This window comes from Austrofundulus limnaeus, unplaced genomic scaffold (genome assembly GCF_001266775.1).
Source record: "Austrofundulus limnaeus strain Quisiro unplaced genomic scaffold, Austrofundulus_limnaeus-1.0 Scaffold57, whole genome shotgun sequence".
Taxonomy (NCBI): Eukaryota; Metazoa; Chordata; class Actinopteri; order Cyprinodontiformes; family Rivulidae; genus Austrofundulus; species Austrofundulus limnaeus.
Genome location: NW_013952459.1, coordinates 1142431 through 1162252, shown reverse-complemented (window position 1 = coordinate 1162252; position 19822 = coordinate 1142431). Strand labels below are relative to the sequence as shown.

General features: G+C 36.3%; 1 protein-coding gene across 2 annotated transcripts in view; it reads right to left on the bottom strand.

Moving 5' to 3' along the window:
* Positions 1-2427: 2427 nt before the first annotated feature.
* Positions 2428-19822, bottom strand: part of gpsm1b (G protein signaling modulator 1b) — a 27443-nt gene continuing 10048 nt past the window's right edge. Inside the window, exons 2-14 of one of the 2 annotated variants that reach the window (XM_014009381.1) lie at positions 19198-19419; positions 17632-17767; positions 17345-17487; positions 15049-15172; positions 13700-13815; positions 13402-13557; positions 12939-13047; positions 12694-12808; positions 10995-11065; positions 10733-10903; positions 5521-5680; positions 5200-5405; positions 2428-4261 (exon numbers count right to left, since the gene is read on the bottom strand). In XM_014009381.1, the coding sequence (XP_013864835.1) occupies positions 4061-4261; positions 5200-5405; positions 5521-5680; positions 10733-10903; positions 10995-11065; positions 12694-12808; positions 12939-13047; positions 13402-13557; positions 13700-13815; positions 15049-15172; positions 17345-17487; positions 17632-17767; positions 19198-19419 (1930 nt within the window). In that variant the 3' untranslated portion in view covers positions 2428-4060. The remainder of the gene's footprint in view (positions 4262-5199; positions 5406-5520; positions 5681-10732; positions 10904-10994; positions 11066-12693; positions 12809-12938; positions 13048-13401; positions 13558-13699; positions 13816-15048; positions 15173-17344; positions 17488-17631; positions 17768-19197; positions 19420-19822) is intronic. The other variant, XM_014009382.1, reaches the window with a different exon arrangement.

Sequence of the window (19822 nt, the reverse complement as noted above, 5' to 3'; positions counted from 1 at the left end):
AAAGTACAGAGTCTATGATCTCCTCCTACATTCTCCACATACAGGTTGGTTGAGATTTTCTGCAGTTCAAACATGTGTGCTGTCCCTTTAAGGAAGAGGAGAGACTCTTGTGACGTCACAGGACCTGGTGATAATTCCATGGTGTTTGTGAAAGGAAAGGAGCGTGAGAAAGCTTGTTGTTCGCTGCTCCTGTTGTGGATGTGCCCGGACTGGAAAGCGGTCTCTTCGATTTACAGGCTGTCCAAASCAGAATCAATAGCACTTAGACAGCTGTTAATGACCTTTATGGAAAGCTTAGAGTCAAGGCAGCGGTGATAAATAGCTCTACAGGCTTGGATAAAGATGACCTTTAATGGTTTCCGTGTTAGGAAAGATGCTGAATTGGTGGCAGACCATATTCAGCAACACATCACCACAAAAATATGTCATTCTTGTTGGAAATGTGTTTTTGTTTTTAAGTGTCACTGCAGAGTGTTTGGGAATGGCAAACAAGACCTACATGCTGTGCTCATCACCAAAACATGATTCTTTTTAAATGAACTCTTTTCAGCTGTGACTGCCTGCAAGAACAAGATGGATGTTTACAATGACAGTTATTCCCTAATTCCATCAAACCCAGTAAGCAGCCCCACCACCCCCCCGCCCACATCTCTGCCATCCCCCTCGTCATCACCAACCCAGTCCCAGACATTCCTGCCTGCTCTTCCTCTGTACTGACCTCTCTTGTCCACTCTGTGGCTTCAGATCCCTGCAAAGGGGGGCTGCTGTCCCTGGATCCCCGTGAGTCTGCACAGTTCCTGCTGCACGGCAGCCCTCCCTTTGCCAGCTCGTGCCTTTTTATAGCTCGCTGAGCCTGCTCAGCCTGCGCTGCATTCTGGGTAGGAGGGAGCAAGTACAGGCGAGGAGAAGAGAGGGGGTGGGGGTTTAGAGGGAGTGGGAGAGTTGGGAAAACTGAGGCGCATGAGCATTTTGTGAATTAATTCATGTGTTTCCATTTTAATGTTTGGATATGAAAAGCAGGTTTTGTTCCAGGAACAAGCCGAGCAGTGCATGTTTATGAGGAAGTGGTTCAAAGTGAGGAAACACAACTAATTTAAATGTGGCAGATATGTTGCTGAAAGAATACYGTAAACTGAAACTGGAGGATGTGTTTCTGACAAATGTGAACCATATAGTCTATATCAGTATTTCCCAAAGTGGGGTCCTGAATCATCAAGGTGGGGTCCTGACAAGATTTTCTGAATTACATTTTTGCCTTAGTTGTTACAAAGGAGTGAGGTTAGTGTATTAAAAATGTGTAAATGTAGTATAAAAATATTGTTACCATGCCCATGTTTAGTTGACCTGATACAAATGTTTATCATCCAAAAATAGCTGAGGGCTCAGGTAGGGTTGGGCATAATCGTGTCGTGTGCAATTAATCGCCAGAAAAACATTAATCGATTATTTTTTGGCACTTGACGATTAATATGATTAATGCCAGCAGGCAGGCTGACTGGAGATTTCTCCAATCAGTCTGCTCGATGCTCCGCTCCGCTTCAAATATGACGAACATTTTAAAAAAAGTTCTGCAATGTAATTTTGACACGGTTTGGAACMGATTTTTACAAAAAACAAAACTTTTCCACTAAATTGGTCACTTGACGAGGACATAAGGGTGTCCAGGGGATTCATCGTCAAATTAATCGTTATTGGCTATACACCAGAATTAATCGTGATTGTTTTTTTGTTTTTTTTACTAATATTGCCCAGCCCTAGGCTCAGGTCTCTGCTACTGTTATTTTGTGGGTCAAAAGCTGAAAAGTTTGGGAACCAGAGCACTTTGGTTCTCAAAGTTGGGCTTGGGACCCAATTATGGGTCATGAAGCACCTTGGATAATCTCCAGAAATCAATTTAAAGGGTAATAAAATTTTTGCTGACGTAATATTTTTTCGTATAACTATTACAAAAACACAAAATAAGTATAAATAAGTATTTATATTTGTGTACAAGCTGTTTAGATTGTCAAAAAGCCTGTGTTTTTAGGGTTATTAACAAAGTTTGTGTACTCAGACCAGTAATATTTGGGGTCAAGTTTTTGCCATGAATATTTTGTGGGTCAGAAGACAAAAAGTTTGGGAACCACTAGTCTGTATGTTTGTCCAGCTGCTATGTGAAAAATAAACATGTTTAATCTTTATTACACAACAGTTGCTGGAGTTGGCCAACAAGTCTGGGTTATTATTGTGCTTTATTCCACCCAAGATTACTGCTTGAGCAAGCAAGTCCAACTCAATGGTCTGTGTAGAAGTCAAATAATAAAAATATATTTCAGTTCAACAAATATGTGGGTATTTATGTGCCAAGACCTTCTTCATTTTTTTCTTATGCGTACAAAAACGGAAGTGGTTTATGTGAAAACTTTGACCAAATAACCATTATTCAAATCAACATCAGAAACGTTTTATTAAAAGCATGAGGCGACATATTCATGTCCTCAAAAGGAACATAAATACAAAATATATTTATATGTACAAATTATGGCAAAGGCAATCTGAAGCATTCCAGATACTTTCTATGAGTGTGAAATTGCCCCAAAAGAAAAAAAAACATACAGAAAAGGAATATATTAACTGCAGCTCCCAATGTGTTGGTTACAAAAAGAGATGAATAAAGTATTACAACATGATCGAGCCTGGCTCATCATTTAACGCKTCTATGCTTTGATAAACAAAGAGGTATGCACTACTTCTGAAAAAAACTCAAGCCTCAAGAGAAAGTAAAAAAAAAGTTAAGTACCATTAAAGAGATGCTGTGGCGAACATCCTTTTCAGATTTGCCTATCTGGAGTTTGAACTCTGTCTTAAACAAACTGTAGAGCACACATTGCTTTAAAAAAAAGATGTACTTTACATTTTGCAAAAAAGATTTCCATATTTATGGTGCAGATTAACAAAACTGAATGGTCAAAGTTGGATTGCCTTTTAGTCCCAACAGACTGTAATTCACAGATGTAATAAAAGGTTTTGACCACAAAGAGGCAGTCTATACTAACACCACAATGTGGAGATTTAGCATTACTAAAATTTGACACTTATTTCACTGTTTTAATGCTGAGATGACTGATAATATTTGTTGTAAACCGTAGTTAGCTGACAAACTTTTGGCATATTAAGGGCAGCTGATAAAAACCCTAAATAAACATTAAGAAACATTAAAAAAAAACTTTAAATCCAGCTTCATTTAGCATGTTTCTGTTTTTTAGGTAAGAAGGTTGTATAATTTGCTCAGTAATCTTGGTTACTGCATATTTTGTAAAGAAAACTCTCGCAATTGCATACAAGTAAAAATATGGTTTTGTCAATAATTTAATTTAAACACTTTACTTTGTCAAAGTTGGAAAAAAWTCTTGTCAATTTGATAAATAAAAATAAAGTGACCAAAACATTTTAACACTCAAAAGCCAATACTAATACTGTTAGTGCAAAATTAACACTCTTTTTATTTGAACTGAAAAAAGCAGCATTATTTAATGAAATTTTGAAATAAATTTTACTAAAATTAACCTTATAATTCCTATTTCATTATTATTATTTTTAATAAAACGTCAGTGCACACTTGTCAGTGACAGTTTTTCTACATAAACCTTTATGATGTTCACAGTTCACACTGCGGGTCTCCACATTAGCTGTCCATATCCAACTGTAGGTCCATCCTGTTCTTCCAAGAAGAAAAAAAAAAACACATCTGACAGTAGAGAATACAATCTTGGGGTCTGAAAAATATTCAGATTAAGGCATTAGATTTAATATATACACTTTTTTCTGTTATTTCACCCCCAAACTAGTCTTTGTTGCCTCCCGTCAAGCCTYTATTTTGCATGTTTTATTATATTTGCACTTGATACATCAAGCAACACTAAATGGAGCACAACCTATTGCACATGGAATTTGACTTTTTAATAATCTATTTAGTTCATCTTCGGTGCCATCTTTAAATGTCAGCTCATCATTCTTTCATTTTTTTTTTATGTTCTTACTTTTTTTGACACGAAGTTGCATGGCGTCATTCACCAAACTCTTAGCTTGGAAAGCCACCGGGGGGCTCTTGGTCAGGGGATTGAGGGCTGGCCTGGTCGTCTGTGGGCAGCTGGACTCGCTGCTCGTCCATGCGCTTTGCCTGCACCCTCTGGATTAGGCTGAAGAAGTCTTCATCGGGCACTGTAGGGGCATGAGGACCTGCTTCTGGTGGGGAGCACCGCTGATCGTCAATCCTGGAGGACTGGAGTCAGGAAGAGGGACACAGTTAAATGGAGGTTGTTATATTAGAACATTTTGTTGACTGATCATAATTCTAGGCTTTAAAAAAGAGGGACACAATAGGAATGGCCTTACTATTTTACCTTACCTTTAGGTTTTTGAGTAGGGTCACTAGTGATGACATCGTTAAGGTAATGACTTTGGTTCAAACCGATTAGTAAAGAGTAATACTAAGAATAGTAAATGGTAAAGTCAGTTTAAGATTACAGGTAAAGTGAATGAACACCAAGAAGAGGTTGGTACGCTTATGCTGCGTTCCATTTACATCGTATTCCCGGTACTGGTAAATGGTAGTGACGTCATTTCCCAACAAACCATATGGAACTGCATTCTAGTTAGCTGACAGGTGATTGTATTGTTGCGGCTAACCTAGCTGCAACACTGCTACAATATAAACAATGACAAAAAGAGAGCTCTACTACGTATGACATGCAAATAAACATTGATTTTAATACATACAGTATTGTACAGAAAACACACTACTTGTGTGAGTGATTAAACACGCTCCAACAAATTAAGAAAGATAATTAACAGTGAAAGTTACGGAGTTAACTTTCTAAAGCTGTGAGTAGCCGCCATCTTGAAATCGAAACTGGGGGCAGTTTCATTTCTTCTACTATACGAGTGGAATATTACTACTGGAGGAGGTGTTCCAGTTTAAATCTACCAATGGGAACAGGGAAATTACCACTTCCCAGGACTACTGGAATGCAGCATCATGTTTATCCAAAACACTCACACCAACAATTAGCTTAGATGCTAATATTTGTTGTACTTGTTACAATGATAATAAAGATATATTATATTCTATTCAATGTATAATTTAAAACAAAACAGACAAGCTGACGTGATTAGCATTACGTTTATCACTGAAATCCCCACTCATAATGGTGTCCTCACCTGACATTTTATAAGCATGTTGAAGAAGTCGTCGCTGGGCTCTTGATGATCTCCCTCGCCAACAAGATGCCCCAAATTGTTCTGTGTAATCCGAAGGCCTGGAAGGTTTCCAACACTTACACGTTGATCATCAAGACGACGACTCTGAGAGCTAGCAATCAAATCAAAGAGCTCTTCAGTCTGAGGGGAAGTAGTAATTGCAGGATCTAAAAGAACAAGATAAAAAGAGAAAGTCTTTAATGAAAAGGAAGGAAGAGGTGTCCCCTGGTGATGAAACGTGAAGAAAAGCTTCTGATGTACATAAAACTGACATTAACCAACCTATCATCTCATTCAGGGTTGGCGTGTTTGCACTCCCCTCTCTGTTGTCCCCGTTCTGCGGCTCATCAAGATGGCAGCGCTGGTCGTCCATGCGGCTGCTCTGGAACTTGCTGAGGAGGTCAAAGAAGCAGTCCTCATCAGAGGGGTCACGGCCCAGCTTCTGAAACAGAAACAAATATCATCTTTTCCCTTCAGATGCTGTCAATTCTTCTTTTGTTACTGGAATTAAAACCTCCTTTTTACGGATTTAATGTTCTTTTGGAGAAAACAACTTCAAATGAATCTCCTCATACAATAGTTATTGTTCTTTCTAAAAGGCTAAACCTGGAAAACCTAATGAGGTTCAATGACTCCTTCATTTGAGAAGCCTGCTCTACAGGTGAACTAATTAACCTAAATGTACACATGAGCTGCATAATAAAGATGTGCAGTCATTATATTAACACACATGGGATGACCATCCTGAGAATACCTTAGCCTAGATACTGAAGGTACTACGTTTATCCTGAAAGAAACTTCTGGATCACTGATGAAACTAGTCTATATAGCTGGAACTGTGATTAGTTGGTTATTTTTATATTTGGCTTTGATTAAACATTCACTGACTGACTGAAGGCTATTTAAGTTGCTTTGACCTCTCTACTAATCAGTTTGACATTGTGCAGTTACCTCCTTTTGCAATGAAAAGAAAAAGAGGGTGTTGAGGCAAAAAATAAATCAAACTTGTAATTCAATTTACTAATCTTTAAGATCAAAGTTAAAATTTTTATTTTAAAAAATACATTTTCATCTACATTCTTAAACTAATTTTACTTTTAAATACTGTTAAATTGATTGTATAGCACTTTTGAAAAAAAAATGCAAGTTAATTAAGAATTATTGGTTTTTAGAGTCATGATTTATTTAATTTCATTATTGAATCTCTTAACTTTGAAACTTCCTTAAGAGAATAAATCACAGGAAATAAGTCAGTTTTAACTAATTTTGTGTTTTCTAATCATGTAACCTATTTTAGAAAATGGTTAGTAAATTACAAAAAAAGAAAAGAAATGAAGAAAACAATTATTAAAATAACTTCAAATTTTCAACAGGATTTGCAGTAATACTGAACTGTAACACCAGATGGAGTCTTACCAGTTTAATAGAACAAGGTTATGAATGTTTCAGCCAGTCAGGGTCACATAAACTGTAAAATAAACACCAATCCCTGCAGTCCAGTAGAGAGCAAATATTCAACTTGTGTCTCTTTACTGTCAAAGCTGAGCTGTTAAATTCTGCAGCTGAAAGCTTTGAAAATCCTCTGGTGGTTGTGGGGGTTCGGTAAGGTACTTAAAGAAAAAAACCTAACGTTGGGTCTGACAGCACATATAACTGCTATCAACCTGCAGGGCATAAATGACCTGCTCCCACTGACATTTAAACTAAAGATATGACTAAAAATCTGTGGTAACAAATTGATATAAGCCAATTTAATAGTAGTTGAGGTTGTTTGTGCTGACATTAATTTTGTCCAGTTGACCTGTTTTCAATGTTTGTACAAGCAACAAAAAATTGTATCCACTTTCTGTCACTGTTGTTTTGTTGGTCAGAAGCTGAAGTGTTTTGGTACTACTGTGTTACAAGTTCTATAAAGTCCACTGCATCTATTTTATTAAAAATATCAAGCTTTCAAAGACAAAAGGAAGCGAACTGAGCCACAGAAAGCTAAGTCAGCTGACTGTATGAATGAGGGTTTCTTTTTATACCTGTGACGTATCTAACAAATCGAATTAACACTTTTAAATATTTACTGGAGCATCAATTCCAGTGTACCACCAAGGCAAATTAATATATGGAAAACTTAAGTATAAAATGTTGCAAAAACTTACACAACTTTAGTTTGAGCTGGTTGAGAAGATCGACATCAGATTTAAACTAGTTATCGTTTGAGAAATTATTCAAAAAGAACATTTTGACACCTTCAAAGATGCCCAGAAAACTAAACAAAAATGTATGAGCAAACATTACGACTCACATAACTCGCTGTTATTTTTACACTACACACGAAACATGAACAGTAAATAAACACCCTTTTTGAAACCTTCACACATTTTGTTATTTAAGCTGAAAAGAAGAAGTTAAACTCTTACCAGGAGCTAAATTCTTTGTGTTTTATCTCTCATTCCTCCCTGAACACCACACGTCTGGATCACACGTCCTTCTGCTCTGCTTTCACCGCCACTCGTTTTCTCCCTCTCTTTACTTTTCTGCTGTACATCACCCACCGCTCTCTAATTTCCTCGCCTCTAGTGTCCCTCTCTTCCAGGCCTCTTTAAAGCTTACGTACTCGCTCTCTGTCCCTCTATCGCTCTCTCTTTTCTGCAGCTCTCCGGCAGGCCATCTCTGTCCTGTTCACCCACTGTGGGAAAACAACTCATTATGGGAAGCTGGGCGTTTGACCCTGTGGGGAGGGGACCAGTTCTGTGATCAAGGTCACATTATCAGCTGAGAGGCAGAGCTGTGCTCAGCTAAAGGGAGGAGGGGGGATTGAGCATAGAAAGATGGGTGCAGGGGGTTTAGTCATGACAACACTGCTTGGCAACAGCTAGCAAAGATCAACTAGCTTAAAACCATCTATTCTTCCACAGCAAAACGTCTAATCAGGTGTGACTAAGTCATTTTWGTTCTGTGTCCTTGGCTTCGCAGTCCTCTTGTGAATTTTGTCACTTCTAACTTTGTAATGTCCAATTAATCAAGTAGGCCAACGTGACAGAACAAGAAAGGAAAAAAATGACAAAAGGTAGTGATGAGGAGAGGGGAAAAGGGGGGAGAGACTAGAAAAGGAGGAAGCAAATACCCGCAGACATGAAAAATGAAGTCTCCTAATTCTCTTCAGTGTGTCCTACACTCATGTTCATAAGGTCTTCATCCCTCACCTGGTCCTTCAAAGTGGGGGATGAAGAGTTGTAAAATAGTTTTAAAACTTTATATTGACCCAAGGACTGCAAGATGGTTACAGACTTTATTCTGGAAATCATGAGTTTGTTCAGATGCTACTTTGAAAATCTAAGCCTTGCTCTCTGATTCCAAATAAGCCAAACTTGTTTAGGAAACGTTTCACTAAAGAAGGAACCCATCCAGAGGACCTACTTATTTTTTTCTTTTTGTTTTTTCAAACTTGTTTAGCCTTTATCCCATAGCCTGGGCTGCCTGTTGTCGTTGACTCTGTTATAACTTTTGTGCACAGATTTTCTGGGTACAGTCGGAGGGCAGAAACGAGTCTGGTTTAGTGACTTCATATCTCTGTCTGATGTGATTCTGTTGGTGTCACTGTGCTGCAATCTCCAGTGGAGCAGTTTGCAGCCAAGTGTAAAGCAGCTGGGATAAGGATCAGGATTTGACATACTATTACTGTTAATCAACAGACCACTCTGGCTGTTTTATGATACTAAAATCACAGCAAAATTGACCTTTTAAATATAAAACAAACTTTATGTATTTCATTCTATTAGTTTGCCAATTAATCTTGTAAAAATAATCAAAGTATTTTTTTACATTAAAATTGCATTTTGTGAATGTAAATTCCCATTTTTATGTAAATTTGTACTCCAAAAATTAAAAAACAAAATCAACCTCAAGCAGTTAAAATCCCACTAACAGAAGAATTACATGAACATGCGAACAACCTAAAAACATTATGGTTCTGGCCACAGCTGTGGCTGGCCTAGAGGGGGGAAACAAATTAAAAACACATGCAGTCTGCAATTGACCTTTTTTTTCACGCTGTCAGATACCAAGACTAATCTGTAAAACAAGCACAATGTTGTTCATTTATTTCCAGGACTTCTACAAAATCATCACCTGATGAGCATGATTACTTTGTGCTTGAGACATTCAGGCTGAGCCTCAGTCCGTTAGCACTATTCTTACCTTTTAAATGGTTCATGTGTTAAAAAAATACTCAGTCTGTTTTTTTTTTTTTTTGTTACAAAGAAAGCCAAAGCTCAGATTTTCAACCAACAAGAGAGAACTCAGCAGTAAGCTAAACAAAACTAATACTTWAACAAATGTGTGATTCATAATGGTTTTCCACTGTGATTGTGCTTCCWAAATACAAATATCTAAAGCTGTAAAATCTACATTTAGGTGAGTGTTGATCTGTTTTTATTTACTATCCATTTAAAATGCATAGGTGGCCTTAAAGGAATGATGTTATATTAGAAAAATGGATGAGCTTGAGTACTATCTAGATTGAGATTTACTTCTGGATGCCATTTCTACTTACTTGAGATAAACTATTATGATTTAGCCCAGTAATTTATGCTTTTTTACAATTAACATCATTACAGGATGGAAGCATAATTAAAAGCTGCAGGGACCACAAAGTTGTGAGGATACAACAGCTGTGAATAAACATCCTCATTAAGAAGCTAGCGCACAGCTAACTGTTAAATGCTATTAAATGAGAAGATGCTGTACGATGCAGCATATGTTACATAACAGACAACATGAATTAAACTGAAAAATATATATTTTCTGGGGGAAATGAATTGTAAATACTGACTGTTGAATGCCTTTGATGAAATTTGTTGAAAAAAGTAAGACTAAACAGATAAAAAAAAAAACAAGACAAAACTAGCAAAACAAAAGCTGAAGGCTTATATTTGAAGTCAAACAATAGACAAAGCCTTGAATTAAGAAAACTGTTTCCACAAGCTAAATTGAGCAAAACTGAGCCATAAACTAAAATTAGAAAAACAGTATCTAAAAGTAGCATAACAAAATAAAAAGCAAAAGTAACAGTCTAAAATATGCACAAATACACAGGGAAACAATGATGTTATGCTGCCTCAGCATTAAGGCAAATAATGCATAAAGTTTTATTAATTTAATTTATTTTTTTATGTGGATCAGATCCTCCCCCAAAACTTAGTTAATTGATTGTGATTTGTTCATGAGAGCTGAGTGTGACTCCACTGAGGGACTACCCAGTAAGTAACAATTGTTACTCATTTTGTGAGGCATAAAATCTAATTTAGAGCTTGAGAAGTTTAATCCCCTTTGCTCCCTGACTGTCTTAACATAAGAAATAAGCCCATTTGTTGAAGGTTTTACGAAACAAAGCCACAATAACTAGAAATTTAATGTTTATGTGCTTATAAAAAAATGCAAATCCTGGCTATAAGCTCGTACAGCAAATGTTTGAAATTAAAAACGAAATAAAGCTACTCACCGGCACTGGAGGTGGGACTTGAACAGTGATGTCATCAGTGTCTACAGGTGAATCCAACCAGAGTCTTTCATCTGATGACTGACTGTCAGAGTAGCCTTTTCTTTTACCAGCTTGTGTGACATGACTTTTTGATCTTCTTGGTATACTTTCCAAGTTTTGGTTGTCCCCATTCTGTAGAAATAAAACACTTTGTTAAAAAAAAGACTTGGACATGTATGCAGAGAAAAAGTTACATTTATTTTTACAGGCAGATTTACTTCACCTTATCTGAAGAGTACTTCCATAGCTCTACACTGTCCATGCTGTTTCTCTTGGTAATTTTGGGTCTTGCTCCTTCAGAAAAAAGTAAATAAACATTAGATCGCACAGAAGGCAAATGTCAGATTTCACAAGTTGTGAAAGCAACACACCCTGAACGTGTTTAATGAACCATTTTAAGGTTGGAAGATGCTTTTTATTTTTGTTTTTAACAAGCTTGAAATTTCAGCAGTGGTCTCATGATGGTCATAAAAAAAAGATAAAAGCATCAACAAGCCAGCTTTGATCCAAAGAAAAGAAATGTTGAACATGGGAGTGAGGAGGGTTCATGAATGGAAACATTATTCAAAAAATAGGAAAAACTGCTCAGACATTACAGTTTCTCCATGATGCCTTATACTGTATATATAAGGCTTTGATATCCAAATATGTAAAATGTTGGATCATTTGGTTCATATTTAGCATCAGTTCAGACATAACACAGACACCGTCTCGCCTGAAGTTAGTTTTACATTTTATATGGTCACTTTGTGTACACATGTAATATTCTGGTTAGCTTGGTCAAAGCCACACATGCTGTTTGTCAAACACAGACATTAAAAATGTTATATATGGTCTTTAGCTGTGATCAACAAAGTCATATTCATCACAAAATCAGCCAAGTTTTAACTTGAGTTTAAACCAGAGTCTTATTTATATAGGTCAACATGAAATCTTTCATGATGACTGTTGTTTTCTTCCATTTCTATCAATTAAATAGATACAGTTTCACTTTGTTCTAAACAGCAGACAGGCCATGTCCCTTACACTTTCAGACATAAACATAAACACATGCAAACAGACAGCTTTTTCTGCCTTTGCCTATCCTTTGTCCCAAATTGTACAAGATACATAAAGAAACACAAGTTGTGTCAGTCAAATCAATTATTTTAAAGGAACGTTTCTGTTCAATCAGTAATCATTTGTTTCTATGCATTTTTAATGTTTATCAATGCAGATATTGTCATATATCAGCATTATATTATCAAGTTCTTCAGGATGCAGAATAATCAACTTTTTAAGAATTAATAAAAGGAAAAAGTTATATCTATTTTACTGTATTTAAAACTTAAAATGATAACTAGACTACCTATTCCGTCTAAATATAAATAACCCAAAATGATTTTATTTTTATTTTTTTTTTCAAAATAATGCTATAGGTTATTTTCTTTTTTTTTTTTTTTTTTTTTGCATTTATGTCTTCTGTGTAAACATTTGCTTCTATTAATTAAAAATTAAAAATACAAGTTTTGCACAAGAAATGAATAGGGGAAAAAAGTTAAGTTAAAGTTATAATTTTAGGGAATATTTAAGGTTTTTGCAGTGAACTGCATTGGCCTCTTTCCCATAATTTAGGGTTTCTCTTAAAACAGTGAGTTTAAATTTTGGAAAAGAGAACCTGCAATCATTATTTATCTTTATTTAACCAGACAAATCCCAGTGAAACCACAGATCTCTTTTGCAAGGACCAGATAGCAATCTAATGTGTATGTTTTTGTTCTGTGAGAGGAAACCGGAGTACCAAGAGAAAACAAATGCAAGCATGAGGAGAACATGCAAACTCCACACAGAAAGACCCCAGGACCTTCTCGCTGTGAGGAAACGGTGCCAACCATCGTTGCTGCCAATCATCATCACATGTAAAAGATAGGAAGAGACTTTACCTTGCATCTCAAACTCTGAACTGGAAGGAGACAGATCGCTTTCATTGACTCCAAGAGCCTCCATCAGCTGCTCCACATTCATTCTGGCTGTCAGCTCCCCATTTCTGTCTCCAATCTAGGTTTAAAAGACAGAAGTAGGAACAAAAAGACACACAATTAGGGTCATATGTCAGAGGACTCACTCCTATCAAAATAAAAACCTTTTTAACCATTATTTAATTTATTCGCCTCTTAAAATGCCTTACTTCTCTGGAGATGTCGAGGTGCTTTCGGGCATAGTGAAGAGCTTGTTTGTGGTTCCCTAATGACACATAAGCATTTCCCAGACTCCAGCAGGCACGACCCTCACCAACCCTATTAAGAAATGCACATGCAAAAGTAAAAAAAAAAAAAAAAAACTCAACTGAAAAAGGAATTTTGTACTTATGTCTATGTGATTTTTTTTTCTGTTTTATAAAAGAAACCACAAGCATTTCTGTTTTCTGTAGAACCAATCCAGAAAAACAAAAAGACAGACCATATATTGTATGTAGAACACTGAAGGAACAAATTCTGACAACTTGCAACTATTTTCTTTTTTAACGAGTTTTCTCTTTTGTCTTCCAGTCTGAGTTTCTCATTATTAGAACTATGAATTTCCCCCAACAACATGCCTGTGGAGTTTAAAAACTGCTGCTGGGCTCAGTACTGTATTCATGCTCACTCTACCTGTCATTGAGCTGTTGGGCTATACACAAGTGCTTCAGATGGTAGTCTATGGCCCTCTCGTACTGCTGCAGCAAAGTGTAAGTGTTTCCCAGACTGTAACAGGCCTGAGCCTCCATCACCTGGTCCCTCAGCTGCCTGGACAGCTGTAGAGTTTTCCTATGAGACAGAAACAAGGAAACTGTTGATACACCTGATTGGTGTTTTTTCAATTGTAATGGGGTTGAGACATGAACCAAAACAAAAAACAGTTTAACTTCAAGATCCCTCCACTAGATGTCAGACTGCACTCTCTCCTCACCTGTAGTATTCTGTGGCTGCGTTGAACTGTCCCAGGAATATCAAGGCATTGCCGAGGTTACTGTAGGCTCGCCTTTCAGCTGCTTTGTCTCCAAACTCTTTAGCAATGGATAATCGCTGTAAATGAAAGAACATTTAGCATTTGCATTATGTGACTTTAACGATAGAAATCTTCATATTAACATTTATATTATATATATATTTTTTTTACATTTTATAGATTTGCTTTAATATGCAGCATACAAACAAAGGCAGTTATTCAAGATTCAAGCTCTGCTGGAAAACCATATTTTCTGACCAAAGATGCATCTGCAGCACTGATACATCAAATCACCCCCTCTGATTCTCTCTGTAAGCAGTGTGTTCCCCTCTGAGGCACACTGATAGATTTGTAATGAGAAAGAGAGGAGAGGCTGGTTTCTCGCACAAGGAAAGAAGTGGTTTACAATAGAGTGTGACAGGAAAACACAGGAAGAGATCGCCTGAAGCTATACTTTTCAATGAATCACTAAGAAACCAATTTCCTCCTCCTTTTTTTGGTAATGGAACAATCTCTGTAAGCTGAGAGCTAGAACAGCATGTGATGTATTGTGGGGTATTGTGTAAGATGCATTTAGATAAGTGTTTCTCAGACTAAGTATGCTTACAGATAGAAGGTAACAACACTGCCAAACTAATTAGGAGATATTTATTTTAAATCAGACTAAACAAAAGCTGGATTTAGTCTTCTCTCCCTCTTAAGCAAAAACTTTTTGCATGTACATTCTTAGCCRAATAGTGAAGTAGGCAAATGTGAAAATCTACTCCCAGACATAAAGATACTGCTTGTCTTTTATTTTACACAAAGAAATTAGCAAAACTGCAGGAACAAACAAAAAAATGCAAGCTCAGGCTGTTCCCACATTCTTTAAAAAAATATTCCAACAATAAATCACTGCATGTTGCAGAAGCACAAAGACAGAAGAAAGTGAAATGATGTCATGTTGCACTCTGGCTTCAGGGAAGGTGATTTCTGCCTGGAGCATTGTGAACACAAAGCAGATCAAAACAGCCTTGAAATACATTTAAGAATAAAATGCATGACTACAAATCAGATGCATAAAACATGCGGATCTGCTTAGGCTTGTATATTCTCACGTGGAATTGCTAAAATTACCAAATTTGATTCATTTTGAATATATTTTATTTGTAATATTCTTCAGGGAAAAGACAAGGAGTCCAGTTCAGAATTAATTAACTGCTCAGTTAATGATCTCTCAAACTGCTGTTCAAACACATAAATCAGTCTCCACCACAATGATGCAAAGATGACACAGGTAAAACTATAACATGGAAATTTTTTTCTTTTACCTGACGATGAAACTTGATTGCTTCGACGAAGTTACCCAGCAGGTAGTGGGTATTGCCAAGGTTCCCATAGGCCCTCCCCTGAGCAGCTCGATCACCAAGCTCTTTGACCAAACACAAATTCATTCTGCACAAGTTGAGAACAAACATTTATTATCAGCACATTTATGCAACTCGTGTAGCTGGTTTTCAGTTTTAGGTCTTTATATTACAAAGACTTTTTTTATTTGTCATGTCCTGGATGACTAAGGGTATGTTCACGCTGCAGGCACTGGAAGTACTCCGGGTTCTTCTATGAAGTTAAAAGGGGAAAATGACATTGACAGAAGTCACACTACATGCAAGCTGTGTACAACCACCTTTAGGCGGAAGCAAAAATAGCTGGCAGAAGCTACTAGCTATCATTGCTAACAGAGGAATATTAAACAAGCAGCAGCTAAGCTTCCACCTAATTGAAACTGCAAAGCAAATTACAAAGTGTCTCACAACTTTTATTGTAAAAAAATTTGTTTCCCATTCCATTGTTAAAAACCAGTGTGTGTGTGCTGTTTCACACTTTGGAATTACAAGGATCATCACAGTAATGCAGGGGTTCCAAAACTTTTCAACTTTGGTCGCCCAAAAATAACAGTGGCAGAGGCTTAAGACACTAAATGAGACCAGATTAAATATACATGTTGCTGCTAACTTTATTAAACAAAGGGATAATGATGATACAAACTACATTAACAGCTGTGATACTATTTTTATGAGCTTATGATCACTGTTTTTATATACTTGTGGTAAAAAAAAAACCTTCTATTATCATTTTTTTACAAATTTTCTTTATTTTTAAAGATTAGGAACCCTCAATGTTGCACCACACGCAGTAAGAACCCAACTCCAATAGTTCCCAACCTATTTTCCTCGAAGTCCCGCTTTCTTATTTCCAGGCCAAGCTGTAACCACTTTATGAAAATAATAAATGAATACAGTGAAATCTTACAAATTTTATTTGGAAAACAAAATAATAAATAAAGAATTGTGCTGTACAGTTTTAATTATTCAAATGGACTTGTTTGGTGATTTTTACATTTAAAAAATAAATGGATATTTTCACAACCTCTGAGCAGACAAGGGCATTCATTGCCACAGAATATTGTCACTACACAGCATTTTGACTCATTTTTTGTTTACRCAGTCTTGTTTGAATGAAAACTGTTTCATACTGCAGAGCAGGAGAAAATGTTTTCTTTCTTTTAGGTCTAAGAAATTCTCTGCTCAGGATTTTGCTTGAAGTGTGATTATCGAAATTCATTGATTGTTTTATAAACATATTGCAGCCTTTTAAAAAGAGTTGTAAAGTAACTAAGTACAAATACTTTGTTACTGTACTTAAGTAAAATTTTTGGGCATTTTACTTTACTTGGGTAATTATTTTTCAGCCTAATTTTTACTTTCTACTTCTTACATTTTCACACAATTATCTATACTTTCTACTCCTTACATTTTTTAAAAAGGAAAAAAGTAGAAAGTCGTTATTTTATTTGATTTTTACTTGTTTTCATTCCAGCTTGTTAKTGTAAAAAATAAATACTATCCATGTAAATTGTGCCTCCTAGATCGAGTGAATTTAATTGTGGTTGAATGAGAAGTATAAATATATAAAATTCTGATAAAATCATGTCACACTCCAGCAGGACATATTCATTAAAATAAAAGGACTGTACTTAAGAAGTATTTGTATTTCAAGAATTTATTGTATTTGGTCACAGCCCTCGGATAGGTTTTCATTTTGGAGAAAATACTTGGGCACCCTTGATATATGTAAATAAACTGAAACAGCTAAAATAGTGCATCCTAAATTTAACAAATTAATTATTTTAATGTGATATAGTCATTTCAGCATTTTCTTTTTTGGGTGGGGGAGGTCACCTCCTAATAAAAGGTCAGTACATAAAATCTAACTGCTCATTTTAAATCAATACTTTTACTTTTAATACGTAAGTACAAAAAATATCAGATACTTTAAGACTTTTAATCAAGTAATACTCCTAAAGGTGACTAACTTTTACCAAATTAATCTTTTGGTAAGATACGTGTACTTTTACTCAAGTATCACTTTGTGGTACTTTATACAACACTGCGTCTAAATCATAATCAACTYAAAAATGTGAGGAGCCTGAATATCCCAACCCATAGTATTTACCAAATCTTTTGTGTACGATTCACTGTCGACTGTGACTGACACGTTATTGTTGATATTTTTCCCAGCATTCATTTGTGCAGATATAGAGATCACTGTGCCACATGTACTTACTCATAAAAGTCAGTTGCTTTCTGCAGTGTGTCTCTAACATCAGCTGGCAGATCTCCTGGTTCCTGGGGGCAACCCCATAGCTGCTGCTTGCCCTTTGCATGAAATACATTCCCAATGTTATACAGCGCTCTGGCCTCTCCAACCTATAACATTACAATAAAAGAAGACTGGTTAAATGGCAAAGTCAGTGTTGTTTCAGTCATTTATTTTTGATCCAKAGTTTTTTGTGTTTGTATGTGTGTTATTCTTTGACTCTTTATTGGTTAGTTTGAAATGCACCACGTTACCTTGTCACCCTGCTCTTGCGCAATGTCCAGATGTCTTTGGCAGCAGACGACAGCCTCATCAAAGCGCCCCAATACTTTTAAAGTGTTACCGAGGTTACCACTGGCTTTTCCTTCTCCAATTCTGTCTCCTATAGTTCTGAGAAGGGGAAATTGCATGGCTGTATTTAGAGGTGAGAATACGGATGGCTTCCCTCAGTTCATTTGTTGGTTAAACAATACCTATTAAGATGCTGTAGCAGGGTTTAATTGGGACATGCTGCAGGATTTATTGCACAATGTGTTTTGCTTACTTCCAAGGATCAGGTCCCAGTGGTCCTGGTGAGAATGTAATGTAACAAGGTAAATCTCCCAGGGGTGTTTAATCACTTCCCTGCTGAACTACCAGCTGCACTCACTGCAGGAGAGCAGATTACTCACAAGCTAAATAACCAGCTTGTAGTTACTGACTTTTACTATACAAAAGTCCACTAATGTTTTCCTTCCTGGTGGTCTCTTGGCATTTAGTTTGGAAGTAAAAACATGATGGAAAAAGTAGAAGGAAATTACCTTGTAATGCAATTGGATTAAACAAAAAAAAAAAAAAAAAACTCAAGTGAATCAACCGTGCCAGGGTCCAAAACTGTGTGTTTACAGCCAAGACATGATTGTTTGGAACAATTACCTTCCTTCAATGGAATCAGCAGGTGGGTTTTAGTCTGAAAATGCTTATATGGGGTGAAATGTGGGGAATCGTTCCTAGTTAAAATACGTTTGAAATGTTTTTTTTTAATGGTTTCCATCTGAAAGAACCATACTCAAAGCATTAGTGAAACCACGAATGACTTTCTGCCACTTAAGTTGTTGTTTATATTTGCTGGAAATGTTAATGGAGCATAAACTTTTTTTTAATAAAATGTTTTTCCATTGGCACATTCTCCATAAAAAATAAACTTTGACAAACAGCATTTGTCCAATCTATACATCTTATTTATACATATGGAAAGTGTGTTTTTTATTATTTTCTTGAAAATGATACTGCAATCCATTATAACTAGTAGTAGGCAGCACCAATCTAAAAATTAGTTCCACTAGCCCTAAAACACTGACTCAAATATTTAGGTCCCTTAATTCTAAAGCACTAACACACTGAAAGTTTTAGCAAAAGCTAATTCTAAAAGCACTGAAAYAACCCAGTGAACCCATAAACATTTTTCAACAGACAACATGAGTCACGTATTGCCATGTTTCTCTCTTAATTCTTATCATTGTCATTCCACTGCTGYATTTGGGTTCGCATATTGTCAATATATTGTCACCTGGTGGATAAGTGACACACATATTAACAAAATGTGCATCAGCTTTAACATTAACGTTGATCAATAACATTTATAGACCTCAGTTAGTGCTTCTAAATTTAGCAAGTGCTAATCCATGAATAAATTTTTAAATTAGCAAATGCCCTAAAGCACTAATCAGGAAATTAGTTCCCCTATTAGTGCTTCAGTGCTTTAGGGGAACTGTGCCCACCACTGATTATAATGCTTTAAAACAAGTAAAAACTGTACTTTTAATAGACTGAGGACTCACCTGGCCAAAGTGAGGTCATGTTTGTGGTATTCCAGGGCTTTGCCATACTCCTTGAGGTAAAAGTAGGCATTGCCAAGCTGGCTGTAGATGGCACTGAGGGTCTTCAGGTCTTCTGTACCCACCTGGACGGCTGCCTCAAAAAACGCTGTTCCCCCTTTAAAGTCTCCAGCCTTGCAGAGCCGCTCTCCTTCCAAGGCCAACTCTAAACAGGAGGCCTCCATCCTGAACGATGCAAAGAAGAAAAAAAAAACGTGAGTACAATAGTTCTTTTCCATTTGATAATGTTGTGTAACATGAATACAATTACAGTGGTGGTGCAACATCATCCTACGGTGAAGAGCTGGCAGTATCACCATGACAACAACAAGGTCTGTAGCGGTTTCTGTGGACTGTTACCTTAGCAACTGAGTCTAAACATTAAGATTACTTTTCTCTCTTAATTTCAATTTTATTTTCACTATGAAAGTGAAAATAAAATTGGTTTAAAAATTTGGTATATTAGAGACGGTCAAAGTATTATTTGTAGTAAATAAGGATTGATTGATTGATTGATTGATTGATTGATTGATTGATTGATTGATTGATTGATTGATTGATTGATTGATTGATTGATTGATTGATTGAT